Source organism: Fulmarus glacialis, unplaced genomic scaffold, assembly GCF_000690835.1.
Source record: "Fulmarus glacialis isolate BGI_N327 unplaced genomic scaffold, ASM69083v1 scaffold15869, whole genome shotgun sequence".
In the NCBI taxonomy this organism is placed as follows: domain Eukaryota; kingdom Metazoa; phylum Chordata; class Aves; order Procellariiformes; family Procellariidae; genus Fulmarus; species Fulmarus glacialis.
Genome location: NW_009235325.1, coordinates 1 through 17,044, shown reverse-complemented (window position 1 = coordinate 17,044; position 17,044 = coordinate 1). Strand labels below are relative to the sequence as shown.

The following is a 17,044-nucleotide window of genomic DNA, read 5'->3' as shown; positions in this document are numbered from 1 at the left end:
ATAGGATTAATATTGGGAAAAATCACAGGCTTGGGAGGTGAATGGGAAAAAGAATCCCTTAATTTTGGTAGGAACAAGATTTAGTTCTCTGAATTCAGAGTTTGCCCAGAGCTTACTCATATTTGAAACTACAGACAGTCAACACAACTGGGCAGTCCTCCTGCCTGCGGCACGGGGCCCTGGGATACCCCTGGTCTAAGCAATCAGTTCTGCTGCCTCTTTGACTTTTTTTCCCCCTCTCAGTTTTCAGCTAAACGACTAAACAAGAAATTGTTAGAAAACAATTTTCTTAATTTTGTTTCTACAGAGTTGTATAGGTCACTTGATTCATGTCTTCACCGAATATAATGAATTACCTTATATGCGCCATATGTAGCCATTGCACAGATCAGAATCATAAGAAGAGAAATTGCTGTGGCAATGCACATATCTGGAAGAGAAACACATCAAAATGATTGCAGATAAATTCAGAGCTTGGTTCAGTTATTTTGCCATCTACTTCATGCAGAGCATCTCAAAGGGCAGGGTGGGAAGTGGGGTGGAGATGGGGTCAGGTGCATCATTCAGCCACTGCTGGAGGAAATCTCTGGCTCTTGTGGGAAACCTCCTAAATACAAGAAGCACAGACAGTGATTACACTGTGCAAGCCTCTGCAACCTCTATGAGGCTGAGGAGATGCAATGACTAATTTTTCTGAAGAATTTTCAAAAATCAGGAGCAGAGTTGACTAGAAGACTATTTTGCCCGTGATGATGACATCTGTAGTCAGAAAATGTCTACTTTTCTGCATTACAGATTGTTTTTGCACTCTAATAGCTGCTGTGTACTATTGCTTACATATCTCTAAAAACTTTGGAAAAGCAGAAATGAATTTTTAAAACCAAACTGGCAGGTAGAAGCATCTTAGAGCAGAAATAACATCTTGAAAATTTTCATTTCAACCAAGAATACTACAGAGATACACGGTTTATTAATGAAGACGTATAGCTGTCAGGAAAGGTGAAGTAGTAAAGGAAGCAAAATACTCTTTAAGGTTTTGATTGGAGTAATTACAGGACTCCTATCTTTTTCTTCTACTGCCGCTCAGCTTTCAATTAACTTTTCATTAGATTTAAGAAGTTCCTAAGCCACGAACAGCTGGAAGGAGATCCTGGGGGGAAGAAATGACATATGTTTGGTCTTTTCCTATAGACCTCCCTTGATACCATTACAGGCCATAGTCAGGATACCAGAAGTGTGTTTCTGAACCCAATCTTATAGTGAGTTTGGGAATGCAGCTGAACATTGCAACTACTGTTGCACAGACTGTCGCTGGCTGGTGACGGCATCTCCAGAGAGCGCTTATGTATGTTGGGCTACAGGCTCCTTGGGTACCGTGCCTACCAATGGCAGGATTAAGGATTTAGGAATCCAGGACTCCCCTTTCCCAGGACACAAGCAGTGTCCTGGGTTTCAGGACTCTTGCTCTCTCACTCTTGCCCCCAGATTTTGTCCTTGTGGTTGCATAGGGACTCCAATGCAACAGAATAAGCCCTATCGCAGGCTACTTCCTAATTTAATGGATGGGGCCCCTTTCCTGGGCACTTGGAGGAGCACGTTTAAACCACTATAGTCTGATGAGGGCCTGGAGTCCAGGTGTCCTTACTCACAGTGCAAATGTTTGAATCTTTCTCTTATTGTAAAAATAAGCAGGTCTCACCCAGGAGAGGCACCAGCACTCAGCGCTGAGGTTAGCTGCACCCCTGCGCTCGCTGCTTCCTACCCCGTCACTTTATGCAGCTCAGCTTGTGGGCGCTTGGAAATGCCATCAGGATGCAGCTGGGCTCCCTGCTTGTAATTCAGGAGGGAATGACATCTCAAATTGCATCTTCATCCAAAATTGCTCTTTAGAAGCACCTCCTTCACCTCTTTGTGCAGAGAATCAGGACATCCAGTGTAGGCAGAGCTGCATTGCCACGACCAGTCTCCAGCTTTTTAGGAGCTGTAAGGCTGTGCTGTGCCTGTTAGAGCTGATCTGAATTCTGCCCTCAAACGGAAGCACCCACAAAACAAACCCATACTGATACAAGGTACTGCAGCCTCTTCAGGCACTCTTATTTGTGTGGTACTTTACTCTGGCTGCCCACATACACCTTGTGAAATCAAAATTATTTTGAATAGACCAGGTACAATTGAAGTAATGAAAGAAAAGGAGAGACGTGGAAATGGCTGCCTGTAGACAACTGAACCTCTTATAAAAGAGGATCTTGGATCAATATTTTTATTTTAACCACCAGTTTGAAGGCACTGCTCGTGTATTTTTTCTGTCCGTTCTTAATCCCAGTCACCTACTCACTGTATCCAAGGGGAAGCTGCTGTCATCGTCATTTGCAGCAGATGCAGCAGTCACAGGCCTTGCTTTGCTCGTGACCATGGCAGTACTGGTTCAGAGCCAGAGCCTAGCAAACTGCGATAAACTTGACATTGAAGCTCTGGTCTGACACACTCGTGCTCCCCGTCTCCAGTGTCTCTCTAGCTGTGCTCTGCTGTGCCAAGTCCTAGTTGGCTCAGGCTGCTTCCTTCTCATTTAAGGCTTCATTGGGTTTTTTGAGCTGTGTCGGCTTCAATTAATGAGAATGAAACTAGATATATAGCACATTAAATGAGAAGCTAACAGGGGTGTGTGAATTTTTTTCCAGCCATGCTGTATTTTCTGTGGCATTCATGGCTAGAAGGGTGGTACTTGGACCGCTGCAGTGGTTATACAGCCTATTGTCCTAGACAGCCTTTTGAGTTTTCAGCTTGGTTTTAAAGAAACCAGTTGGGTTTTTTTCCTCTTATATCTTGCAGTGAGGTCCTACCTTCCTGCCACATCGGGGACAAGATGCTGCTGGGGCTGGGCAGAGCTCCTACTTGGGGTGCTTGCATGCATGGTAAGCTCTGAAGCTGGAGCTCCCTTGAACCCATCTCACAAGCATTTCCTTGCCTTCCCCTCTCCTCTTGCAGAGGAGGGTGGTGGTGGGTGCTGCGGGGACAGGGAGGAGCAGCCAGCACAGCCAGTCCCTGAGCCAGGACCTGTGTGGAGTGATGGAGACCTCAAATCCTCCAGCTCATCACCTGTCCCAGCCCTGGAGTTAATCGCTGGCTCACAGCTCCAACAGCAGAGGCCAGAAAGCTACAATCCTCAGGCAGATTGCAGCCTACAATCCTGAGGCAGTTTTGCCCACCCTCCTAGCCTTAATTGTCTAGCAGCCTGGCCTCCTTACTGCCAGCTAAGGATTACTGCTTTGCTCTCTCCTCCAAGCGGCTTGTGTGAGCTCGGTGCCGCTGCTGTGAGCCGCCGTGCAGCCTCCTCGGTCGCAACCTGTGCGGCGGTGGCATTTTCTCTCTAGCAAAGGAGGGAGGCCAATGAGAAGGAAAGAGCTTTCTGCACCTTTGAGCCCAGCTCATTTACTCCAGAGAATAAGGCTAGAGAGGAAGATGCAGCCCTGAATATTCTATGCTGGGGCAGGAATCTAGTTTTTTCGCCTCCCTGTGACATGGGGCTCATGCTACACGGGTGGTGTTGACGGATTGGGGCAGGAAGGGTATGTGCTCTACCCTTTACCCCCCACAGAAGTCCATGCCTGCTATCTGTAAGTTTTCTTATAAAAATATTTCTATTCAAATTAGTCTTTTTATGCCCCAGATGCATGTCACCTTCTGCAGAGAGACCATCTCTGCCCCGAGACCTCTGCTTGTCTCGTCTACCGGTCCCAGGGCAGGGACACAGGCTGATTTTGGCCTGAGTTGCTGACACCGGTGTCGAAGTTCCCATCATTTTCTATAGGGCATACATAGGATTTCAGTTCTAGCTGTCAACTTATGAAGTATCACACACATCTGTGACACTCTGAAGGCAGTAAATAAAGCCAAGCAAGACACGCTGCTTGTTCGGGCTGTTGACATGTCAGGATCACGGTCTGTGTATCTGGAGAAGCTGAGCAGGAGGCTCAGGTGAAACCCTCTGGGAAGTCAAAATGATTTATAAGGCTTTTCCATCTCCTGCCCAGACATTATTAGTCTTTTAACAGTAGCAGTATTACATCGGGCAGCTCACACGTTTCTAATTTTTCCTAGTCCAGCTTCTAGTTCATAAACTCCCTCAGGCCCTAAGGAAATAATAAAAAGAAAGATGAGACTAAATGGGCTCAGCTGAATATCCAGCACAGGAGGAAGCCCAGCGTTCTCCCCGGCTCCCAGATGTACGTCTCAGAGAGCCAGCCAAACCACACACGCTGGTGTCTTCCAGTACATCCATCTGCCGCATGGCAAGTCTTGGCAGATTATTTTCCCCCTTGTTTCCTTTTCTAGAATAGAAGGGAAAAGGTATAACCTAAAGCTTTTTCTAGGTGCTCAGGTAAATCCTTTCTCTGCTTAATCGAACAGGCATTTTGGAGCCTCTGGTAACGCCCTGGGAACCACGCTAAATCCTGAAAGTAAGGCTGAGCAGCCATTCGCAGAGGAACTGTTGCTGCACTGGCATTTTCAAGCAGTTTGCCCTAGACTGGCTCTGGCTCTGCACGTGGAAGGAACTTTTCCCACTGCTGGAACAGAAAATTGAAAATTCTTCATAAACCAGGCCTGAGCACAGCCAGAAATAAATATGAATACAAACATTGGGGGAATCCTGGTTTCTTGGAAGTCAAGGGAAATTGGTCATTAACTTCACGTTAACCATGATTCCACTACTATGACTCAGCTGATAAGTTTATTTCCAGTTGATATTTTCAGACGTTTTATGAAGGAGCCTATTTGAGGAGGGAGGGAAAGGGAGTGACAATTTTAGATGCAAAATCTGTGTCTGCATTCTTTTTTGGTTTGCTATTGATAGGAGCATCAAAAGTAATGATCAGAATAACATCTACTAGTATTTCCATCACTATTATTTGTCAACACAAGTACATATAGATAACAACTTTGGGACCTTCATTAGCATAAAAATTGATATTTCCTCCTGTATTTTGTATTTTGTATTTTTTGAAAGAATTTCAACACATGTAGCTAACCTGGGAAACATTTCTTCAAAAAAGACAAATAAAAGTAGGACAAGAGCATGTGAAAGTTTGTCTGATGTTTTATCTCGTAAGAAAATATTTTCTCAGATTTGAACAAATCTAGTCATACTTAAAGAAAAAAAGAAAAAAAAAAAATTATCTCCTGCCAGCTATTTCCACTAACTGTAAAAGCCAGGAGCTGGATTCAGCTGCCTTTACTCAGTAAGGCGTTAAACTGAAGGGAATCAAAGAATAAAAGGAGACATGAATTCAAATGTTCATTCGTAATTTAACTGCCTGTGAAATGTTCCCTTTACCGAATGGAAATGAGGTCGCTTGGCCCACAAGACATCCTTTTACAGTCTTGCAAGGTTCACTTCAGAAGCCTTGATAAAAAATATAGAAAATACAATTTTCAAGTGTAGATAGAAATCCCTGATGTACTTGATCTGACAGCTATTGCATTACAAAACAGAATTACTATTTCAAAGCCTTGGGCACTGGCAGGCCTCTGATGTCGGCTATATAAAACCACACTGACAGACAGTCATTACCAAGGTTAATCTCTGAGAATTAGGACAAGGCAGTCAGTTTTAATATGTCAGAATCAGCTAGGAGCCCATCCGTATCTACTATCGTCCTTACTTTCTTAAATCCAGTTATATAAAAAGATTTTTAGTTGGAAGTTGTAGGTGGTTTTTCAATGAAGACACAATAAAGTAGCAATTGTCCCTTATTATTAATTAAACGTAAGCCCTCAAGGCATATCTGCACTAAAGAACCTGTGGAAATAAGCATCCCTTAACTGATACCCAGCAGCTCTGACGCACCATGGGTGCAATTATTTTTCTCACGTGTGGGGCTACTCCTTTTCCTACTGATATTTTTATTGACTTCAGTAGGAATGAGGAAAGGACTTTGAGCCTTTTGCTGTGGATGGGTGTGATTCTGAGCAGCGAGACACCAGTGTAACTAGTAGGAGACCCTGTTTCAGATTACTGTAAGAAATGTTGAACGTAACAATCTTGTGAGCAGAAATGAAAATAAACAGACATTTTTATCAAAATCACATTGAGGGAAAACTTTTCTAGATACGAAGTAAACGGTTCAAGCAAATCAACAAACCAAATATCACCAAATAATTTGAAACAGTCATGGAAGAAAGAAGCATTTGCAAAGGACAGGAGGTTTTTGCAGGAGACATACATGGCCTGGCTCATCCTTCCCTGAAACTGTATTGAAGATTTCCTATGATGTCCTTTGGTGAGAGAAGGAAGCAGCCCTGTGTTATCACTAATAGGCCTATGACTATACAGTTAATATTTATACTTGCATCTATTACAACAGGTTTGTGCAAGTGCACATGGGGTGTGTGTAGATATGTACAACACGAATGAACACATTCAGCCAGTTACATAAATAGCCGTATGGGTTCTTATGCATGTACAGGCACTACTGGGCATGGTGCTGGGAGGTGCAGAGACTCCATATCTCCCTGTGTCTTGCAAAATCCCCCTGCGGCTTTCAGCATCGTGCTCGGGGATAACATCTCCATGTCAAGGGTTGGCTCTGCCCCTGCCAAGCCAGGACACAGCAAAGCAGATGGATTACTAATAGGTAACAGGTAAGGTTACTACTAGGTAACCAATTTGAACTGTGCCATGAATACAACTTTCACAATAAAAATGCATCTGTAAGATTCCAAGGTGAAGCGATAACTAAAGGACACTAATTACTGAAATGATAGGACAATTACATAAATGCTGGAGCAATGAGTGCTAGTGTTCAGGCAGTTTGTACTTACTGGCATCATCCATAAATTCAAATTCACCTCCTAATTCGGCACTGGTTAAGTGGTACTGGTCAGGATCGGTCAGGGCGCTCAGCAGAATCAGCAATACCACCGAATTGATAATCTATAGAGAGGAAAAAGGGAAAAGGGTCGGACTGTGAAAGTAATCTGTGGAAAAGCTCTGGGTAGGATATACTTGCCACACTCCATGCCAACTATGGAGTTCTTCGACTGTAAAACTGTAATATTTAACTAACACTGCAATTAGTTTCTCTGGGTTTGTGTAAACAGGACCTATGTCTTCCCCAGGTGATGGCAGGAAAATGAAACAAAATGTGGATTACCCCTTTTCGTTCCGACTCTCTCCCACACCATCAGACAACTCACCACTGCTCTTTCAGATTATAAAACATGTTAGCACATCCATTTGAGTTTGTTCTGTTGCAAAAACTAAAATCAATTAAAAACAATAGTTTCGAGATTATTACAAATAAGCGCTGTAGCCAAGGATTATTAGCATGGCAGAGCTGGAATCGGGGACAGGCCTGTGAAATTGTTAGATGATCAAAGAGGAGCTGATTTGCTGGAAGAGGCTGAATTTTAAATGAGGCCGTGAGTGACGAGCTGATTCACATGACCTGCTAAATCAGGAGGCCTTGGGGGGACGGGAGGTGGCAACGTGAGCCCAGTGTCTGATGCCCATGTTCCTGTGTCATATGGCACAGAGAGACATTCTCATATACTGAGGCCTTGGCTATGAAATGCAGTAAGTGAATTAAACACAAGAATATAGTATACTGTGATTCAGTAGAAGTGGATTGTCAGGTATCAGCTATGAGAGGAACACAGAGGTAGCCAAGAGCTATATTTTAAAGCAAATCTGAACAAAATGCTCATGTCACTTTGAAGTGAAGAGGGCTAATTGCAGAAAAGAAGATTGCTCAGCACAGAATAACACAGCCTGGCTAAAAGATTATTCTACAAAACTAGGAAGATAACTGAGGAACAGGAAAGTGGAGAGAAGAAAGCTGATAATACAGTATGCTGGGAAGGATGGATTTTTATTGCTTTGGTTCTCACTTTGAAGTCATCCTAATCTGATCACAGGTTACGAACAGCAACAAAAAGGTGTAGGAACACAGGCTACAAGAAGACATGAACAGGCTAAAGAATTTCTTGTGTAAGAAAAATACTTTTTGATAGGCAAATTCCATCAAGTTTAGCTGATACCGGATTTGTTAGCACTGACCTTTGAAAAATTGTTGAGAATAGATTGAGTTCACAAGACTTTTGCAAGCACAGTTTATGCCTTTACAAAGCAGAAAGGCCATATAAAGAATTTCTGGCTAGATTGTGAGATTTAAGAATAAAATAATCCCAAGAACAGATAATCAAGCATTCTCGCCATTAGCACTTCAAATCTGTATGGTCGTAACCAACAACCACCATGGGTTTGTCAAGGACAAACCGTAATGAATTAATCTTATTTTCCTTCTCTGACAGGTTAAGAGGCCTTGTGGACAGGGAAAAAGCAGTAGACACCATCTCTTTGCATCTCAGCAAGCCTTTTGACATTATGAGGTTCTCATAAATGAGCTAGGAAAACCTGGTTTCATTGAAAGTGCAGGAAGGTGAGGGCACAACCAGCTGGATAGATGTAATGAAATAATAGTTATCAAGGATTCACAGCCAGTGCAGAAGATATATTGATTAGGGTTCTCCAGTATTGTTGAAATACTTGGTATTTCAAGCCACTTGTGACTTGTATCTTTTCTTTATTTGCAGACAATGCCAAGCTGTAAGCATTTTAGGAGATAAGCTTAAAAAGATTTTGACGAACTATGGCAGAATTCAGACAATAAAGAACAATTCAGTAGCAACAAGCATAAAGCATCACATTTGTGACAAACTGCAGAAGAACAAGAGGAGAAATAACTGAGTAGGTAACAGTTCCTCAGAAAGGAGTCTAGGGATGACAGTGGGTAAACTGAACGTGACTCAGTGCCATCCATGGGCTCATCTCTGTGGCTGCATGGTGGTGGGCAGCACTGCAGAAACCTGGGTATTAGACACACAAGTCATCCTCCCACTCGCCCTCCACAGGGCCTCTTGTAGAAAGGGCCTAGCTAAAAGTCCTTTTAAAACGTATGAAGAAAAACCCTGGGGAGGGTCCTGCAACAGAACAGAGGGTGATCAGACATCTAGAAAGTGTGACTGACAGGGAAAAAAATGGATTGTTTAGTAAGGAGAAGGCGGAGGGAGATGCTCTCGGTCGTTTATATGCAGAAAGGTGAGGAAAAGGAGGAGGCAATAGACTTTCCTCAGGATCCACTGTGAGATGAGTAAAGTAACAGATTTAAATTACAGAAAAAGGAAATTTAGGTTAGGCAGCTTGCTGAAAAATAAGAACAATCAGACAGCAGAAGAGATTGTCTGGAGGGGGTTCGAGATCTTCATTACTGCATTTTTTCATAGAAGAGTTAAATAGCTTCGTGTTGGGAATGCTGTAGCCATAGATGGTCTTGGCTTGGCTTTGAAGACAGATGTGTGTCACGATTCAAAGTTATATAAATCCTACTAATTTTTAACATTTATAACTTTATATTGCAATCCAGTTCTTGCTTTATACTTTTTTGTGGAAAGCTAGATGCCAGTAATAAATATGTTACTTAAGGTGAGTACTTAAAATAACCAAGCAATCAGAAACTATAAATGTATATAGCGTTGCTATTTTAAAGGCACACAAGTTTAATCTTTTGTACAGATATAGTCAGGAAGATTCATAAAATACTGACCTAGGCACTCTACTTTCTCTATATGGATATGTCCAGATTCAGATTACGTGTTTGTCAGCATTGCCTTTAAGTCTCCGTATAAGACACGGATTGTGTTTGCCTGATCTGAAGTCTGCTGCGGTCAGTAGGAATCTCTCTAATGCTCTTTAGTGCATCATTTTTCTGTTCTATCAGGTTGTTCTCTTGAGGTTCTCATAATGATCTCTGAGCACCTTCCAACTGTGCTGTCAGCAGTGCAAGTGAAATACACCACGTGTTTATTTGCTCACCCTCTTTCTCCGAGAAGAAATATGTGCACAGTTGGGTGTATTGTATTTTTAGGGTTTTTTTTTTGTTTTGAAAGTGATGCGACCATTGAATTTTGAAAAATGCTGTAATGCATAAATTTAAGGTGCCTAAAAACTTACTGATGTAGCATTTTCCAAGGACACATAATCAAGGACAAGAGCATAAAGTGATTCCCTGTTGATATATGCAGTTGGTATGAGAGTTGAAACCTCTGTTCTAGGAAAAGCAAAGGAAATTTTTCTGCTCTCTCAACAGGGCCAAGATTTCCTTCAAGATGTTTTACATTCCTTCAGCAACAAATAATGTAACGACTAATTAACAATGCTTAGAAAGCATTTTCATTATGCAAAGTTTCAGTAAGCAACTAAGAGCTGTACCTTCCCAATGAGACATGTCGTCCTCTTTTTATGGATGCAGAAACAGAAAGATGTTCATGAACGTGCAGCAGGATGTGTTCAATGGTAAGAATAAAATGCAATATTTTGCACTATTAAGTCAGAACTGCGACCACTGGGTCCTGCTGCTGGTTATGGCCATAGTGCTACCCAGAGTCATAGGAGAGGAGCCCCGGGGGCACTAACAGGCCTTACTGGGCCTGCCCAGCCCCACCTTGGGCCTCCCCACACCCCTGCCCATGGCCCAGGACCCCATTTCAGCTCAGCCTGGGGTCATCAGTACCTGCCCAAGTGGCACCACAGGAGTGCCGGTCTCCAGCCATGCTTCCTGGATGGACCACTCGAATGCATGTTGTAGCTTGTCTCCAGTTGTGTCCCTGATCTCATCCCCTTTTGCTCCTGGTTGGGCCCCCTGGATGGCCCCTGGTCCTGGTTTATCACCCGCCATGATGGGGGCTGTTGATGGACCCTGTTATCAGCCCCCAGTTCTGTACCTGGGCTCAGCCCCTGCAGGGTGGTGCCCAGAGTCCCCTAACAAGAGACTGGACAAAGATCCCACAGAAAGTCCTAGAAATGCCCAACTGTCCTCTTATCCTGATACAGAAATAAAATAATAATTTTTAAAAATCCCCAAATCTTGCTTCTCTGGCAACCAGGTGGAATACATCCACCTTCTTGTCAATGCAGAGGAGGAAAATACCTCTGCTTTGTAGAGACCCCAGAATATGTAATGAAAAGGGGAAAACATGGAGGAGATAGCTAGTCTAAATATTGGAGCATTACTTGGATTTCCTGCTCTGGGCTTACAAAACACAGTTTCAGATTTGAGTAGAAGGTATTTTAAACAGCAACAACTGTGTGAGAGCAGCTGCATGCAGGCATGAGGGAGAAAGGCCGCACGTGCTGAGAGTAGGACCGGCACCGCCAGCCACTGCTTCCATCTGTACCGCGATAAAGAACCAGCAGCTTATGTATGATGTGAGGCAGCTCTGCTAGAGAGAATGCATAGTGTTTAGGATGCAAGGAAGCAATCTCATGTCTTCTGCAGACAGCATCCAGCATTTAGAAACTATATAATGCACTAAAATTTCAGACCTCTGCCACCAATGAGTGAGTTGTCTTCTTTTCCACATCATTTGTTCCAGAGATCAGCAGTGAACTGTGGTGACCCATGGAAATAAAATGCAGGGGATGGAAGGTGTCAGGAACCACTGTATCAACAGGTGATGAGAAAATGAGTACCGCTATAATTTCAGGCCCTTCACAGAAGCGCAGCTGCATAATATCTATCCCAGCTTACCTAAAATAAAATTAGTTCCCATAGCTCCTAAGAGTGTGCCATTAACACAGATCTTTTTGCTGATCTCTAACTCAAGCAGACAGAGAAATGCTCAAGCCAGTGACTTACATAAATGTCCGTAAATACTAAAAGAATTGTCAGGACTTACAATGGCTTAATTTGTCCCTGACTTCCTCCAACTTACAGTCAAGAGTTGAAATAAAATCGCTCTGGTAAAGGAGTTTAGAAGAGGAAATATTAAGCTTACTTTAACTCAATACACTGCATTAAAAATACACCAATGTTTCTATTGACGTCCACAGGGTCCCCTCTACAAATATTCTACTACAGTTCTCCAAAGACTTCCTAATGCAGTGAAGAGAGTTCCTTGTATTTACAGGAAAAAGTAAGAAAACCCCCTAGCTTTATTCATATCGAGGGTTCAATTTATAACTGAATCCATGCATGTAACGGTCTGGATGCTGTCTATGCGGTGAAAGATGTACGTACACTTTTAATTCTGGGTCTGTTTTCAGCCTCACTGAACTCAAGAGAGATACATTTAAGCACACTCCTTAAATCTCTGCGTTGGTGGAGCACTAACTCGCCGCCTGTGCTCCCTGACGGGGGCCCTTTACAGTTCCAGAGAGCTGATTTAATGACAGTGAACACCCCAGTAATAAAAAACTCACATATTTTTAGATAAGGGGAGAAAAATAGAAAACTGCAAAGATGAACTTTGCTTTTATGGTATAGAAAATAATGAAAAAATAGATTTAATGAAAACACAGTCATTCTGGGTTAACCCCCCTACTTTCTGTAATCCGTATTAGTGAATTATAATACTGGGATTGATATAGGCAGTTAGTTACCGAAAACATCACTCTAATTTACTCTGTAGTCCCATACCTGACATAGCAGATGAAAAAGGAGATGATGTTTCTGAACAAAAATGCTTGTGACTGAGAAGCAAATAACAGCAGATTTCTCTGAGGACCTTGAATGGTGAGCCATCTCAGGGTGTTGCTGACCAAGGCTCCTAAACCTCGGCCAGCTTTTGAACTGGCGCACACAACTCTAGCATATTTTTAAAAACCCACAAAACTGGCAGAGTTTAGTTTGTTGCCCTCTACAGAAACACTACTGAAGCAAATCACCGATGACATTAATTTTACTAGTAAGAAACCCTAAATGTTTTTAGTAAAACTGTAGGAAGTCTCAAGCAAACCCCCATGCCCTCCATCCCCCTTCAAAAAACTCAAGGTAAGTTAAAGACTCCAAGTGTTTGTTCTCTACAGAAACAAACCCCCAATCTTAAACTATTTTGCTCTTTGAAACTAAACTAACAACAGAAGTCTGTAAATATTTTAAAATACTTTGATATTTGAAGTCAATATTACTGTTAGAAAAAGTAAGAATGTATGGAAAATGTATAGTTAAGCTAACTCAACATCCTTTATTTTCCCCATTTACTGTTGCCTTCCCACCTGGCACGTTCTTTGCATTTTTCGTGCTTTTTTCTTTTAGCATAGAAGACATTAATAAAAGCAAGAACAATTTTGTTCATCAAAAGGACAAAAGAACCCTACAAAAGGGGAAAAAAAATAGTTCAGGGTAGATTTACGCTATCTGGGGCGCCTTTTCCAAACTTCTTTTGTTAGCATTGATAATGAGTTAAAGTTTATGATATATTGCCCCATATAGGCAGATTTTTCTATCTCCTCTCTCTCCCTGTTAGGCAAAGTACTTTTTTTTTCTGAATTCCGATTAAAGAGGAAACAAGGAGGCAATTTTAGCAATAAAAGTTTTACAGCTATCTGACTGCTGTGGAAAGCAGGGAAACAACATGAGAAGGAACGAGGTGTCCCCCTTCTGTGCCCAAGTTTTTTCACAGATCTCATGGCAACGATTCAGTATCTTCCCCCACAGGGCACATAGGACTCAGAAGCTATATCTGAGCATGCTCAGTCAATGGCTTGAGCTCCTAGGAAAGGAGGAGCAGGAGAATCCTGGCTGTCAGAGTAGATACCTCTTTCTCTTTTTTCTGCTCTGTAAGCCTTTTGCCTCATGCTAATGAAAATATTTCAACTCTACAGTGCTGGGGGACAAGCTGCAGATGTGTTAGTGATACACAAAATAATGAATGGTCCAAGGAAGGAAACACAGACACACACAGTTATCTTTTCACCCAATGAAACATAATAGTCTGAAGGGAAACAGAAAGATGGCCACCTAGAGTTGGGTTAAAGGAAATCCTTCACCCCTTTCACCAGGGAAAGTCATTATCAGATATTATTACTGAAGCCAAAAGGTTGGAGGAATACAGAAAAGGATGAGCTGTTTATTCAGGAAATGCAAGTGCTTAGTCGTACTACAAAGCATCCTAAAAACAAAATATAAGTCTTTGTGCTTCAGGTTATTGCCCATCTTAAAATAATAGCAGAGTAAAAGAAAATGTCTTCCCTGCACAAGTCATTCTTTCTTACTTCCCTGTGTGGTTTCTTAAAGCATATGTTTCTGGCTGCTACCTGAAATACTGCACTGGAATAGGGAGAGCATTAGTCAGAACAGAAATAGCAATTAAGTTTTTATGTTCTTCATTCTGAAAAGACAGGGTAGAGTCTGCAATTCTTGTTGCTTATTTTTCCAAATTACTCATGAGAAGTCACAGAATGATCCAGGCAGGCTCAGACTAGCATATTACAGAGTACATATTATAGAGAGCATATAATAGAAAGCTGCATAAAATATTTTCATCAGACTTTATATATAAATTCAACTTTGATTATTATAATGACACTAAGCATTGAACTTTAAAGGCTATGCTGATTAAATTGATCTAGGAAGTCCAGCATAATTTATCAGCACTCTCCTGTACAAATGACTCAACTACTGCCTACTGCCAGCCTTTTAACAGTCCTAAAACCCAAACCACAGAAGGTCTGTTACTAATGAAATATAGTAATGACTAAATTTATAAAAGAAAAATTAGATGGACGAACTGTGCAAGAAGCAGATGGGTTTCTGCTTCCCTAGAGATAGGGTTTAATTTGTTATATACTTAATCTTAGTCCTGTCATGGTTTAAGGAAATAGGATATTTCTATGCAAATTTGTCAGTGGATTCTTTGTTACTTTTACATTGTGTTTAAAGGAAGTTGAACCTGTTTCTGAGCAAGGTCCTGAAAATGATTGCCGAGGTCTTCTGCCCAGCCTTGGGGAAACATAATCATATACCCATGTTCAAGTTATAACGTTGCCAGGCTGACTCACAATTTTTACTAAAGCAGATCTCGGTTCAGGATGTTGTGGAGAGCTAGCAAAGAATTGGTATGCATTAAAACCTTATTAGAAAAAGAGTTGTTCAGCTGGTCAGTTGGGATTTGTCCTTGACTTCCAGAAATTGATTTTTGAGTCTTGCAGGTGACTCTGAAAGGTTGAGGGCAGACCTGTGAAGTGTCGCTGTTGATGTGAGCTGTGGCAGCTCCCATGGGTCTCAACCTTAGTGTGGACTCGTGACAGAGGATGGGCCAGTCAACACAGCTGTAACTGAGCAGTTGAATACCTGGGCTGGATTGCCCAAGGCAGCTGGCCATGGCCAGCAGCTAGTGTGTCTTACCCACACCAGCCCACGACGCTGTCTGGGCTCAGACTCACCTCTACTCTCTTTGGACATGTGTCACTGCACTGGTGAGAGGAGTGTGTCCCAACTTCTGACAGTGAGCCACATATGCCCACTTAATTAAAAAAAAAAAACACCAAAACGCACCAAATCTTTGATCAATTATTCTTACGTAGTCACCACAGGCAATACCCACAGAAACCATGCAAGGGACCAGGGCTGTCAGTAGGAAACTGCATCCTTGCATCACTCTGCAACTCAAGGCAGTGATTTAGTTATGCAAGGAAGAAGTGGGCACACCACAAAGGATGGTACAGCACAGATAGTTACTGAAATAGTAAACAACATGATCACATGTATCCGATCTGTCTGGGCACAGCTGTTTCACAGCTGGAAAATACACCTCTGCAAGGTGAAAATCTCCCACAAACCTGTGTTTCTGCCAAAACCATTTTTCCTGTCTGTTTTAAGTAGCTTAATATATCTCCTGACAGAACAAGACCTTGCTCAGCACAAGCCAGGAATGAAATCAAAAACAGCCGCAGCACTTTAAAAAGCTCTTCTAAGGCAGAGGACTGGGATGACAGCAGTTAGAGCTGACTGCAGACACCTGAAAGAGAGCAGACCCACAGGAGGTCCAGGAACAGTGTGCTAGGCTCAAGTCCAGATTATTTCTTGGGTGATGCCTTGCTAGCAGATTCAATACCTCAGATCAACTGGGAGCACTCTCTCGCACCTTCAGCAGTGAGTGTGGTTTTTCTCTTCCTATACTGCTGTTCGGAGGTTTCGGGCTTGTAACCTCCAGTCCAGCTGCAGAACACCACAGAAACTCCTGCGCACATTTTCAAGTCTCGGCCACTTTAAAATTCCAGAGTTTTACAGTCAAAGCACGAGCCTCACAGTAAAACCAGAGAAAAAAAAAGCAATCAAGGAAATTAATTCCTGGCTATTTTGCAACATCCATTCCACATGTCCAGGAATATATAAGACTAATTGCATTTTCACTGACGTCAGTCTAATCAACGATCAGTTTACGAAGCTTAATGTGTTCTCCTCTGGCTCACTAGGAGATACATATTACCCTTCAACAGAACTTCTAAACACATTTCATTTGATTAATGTAATACCTCCTCTCCTTTCTATAAATACATTCATGATTTCTGTATAAAAAAAACAAATGTCATTATAGCATACTGGACTCTTAATGGTTTTTTTTTCCTTTAACAAGCATTTATGTAAACTTTGCTCCTCTTACAACCAACCATCTGTTTTCTCGCTGGAGGGAGACAACTGTTCTTTGTAATCTCTGTGAATTTATTATCCAATTGAAGGCCTTACTAAGAAATAAAAAGGTATTTTATAAAAGTTTACATTTTCTGAATTGATAACTGTGTTGATTAGAAGACACAACTGCGTCATTATCCTGGACAACTGATACAGATTATCAGCTATAGTTGCAATGATTCATATACTCTGTGAAAACTCCTACTGTGGTATTTGGGGATATAAGAAAACCTGCGTATGTAAGGAGATTAGAGCTTAAAGAAGTTTTCAGAAATCCTTGTGTTGTGTTACAGACTAAGAAACAGTTCAGTAAATGCATGGACTGTCCAAAAGATGCTTATAAGAAATTTTAGTCCTCCAATGCCTTGAAAAGATTTTAAAACAAAAACATTAACAAGCACACTGATGTGTGACAGACGCCGGGGAGGACTGACAAAATGCTGTTTCTGCTCCTCTCTGCAACACAGCAAACGCACAAACCTGGCTATTTTCGCTCAGAACAGAAAGCACAGATAACACCTATGAATCCATTCTTTTGTCAGATAATCTTTCTGGCCTGTTCATGGGTTGATTAC

General features: G+C 42.0%; 1 protein-coding gene across 1 annotated transcript in view; it reads right to left on the bottom strand.

Moving 5' to 3' along the window:
* The window catches only part of LAPTM4B (lysosomal protein transmembrane 4 beta), a 46,084-nt gene extending 35,351 nt beyond the window's left edge, over nt 1-10,733 (bottom strand). Inside the window, exons 1-3 of the mRNA XM_009585992.1 lie at nt 10,569-10,733; nt 6,820-6,931; nt 357-430 (exon numbers count right to left, since the gene is read on the bottom strand). Coding sequence (XP_009584287.1) covers nt 357-430; nt 6,820-6,931; nt 10,569-10,733 — 351 coding nt within the window. The remainder of the gene's footprint in view (nt 1-356; nt 431-6,819; nt 6,932-10,568) is intronic.
* Between the last annotated feature and the right edge of the window lie 6,311 nt (nt 10,734-17,044).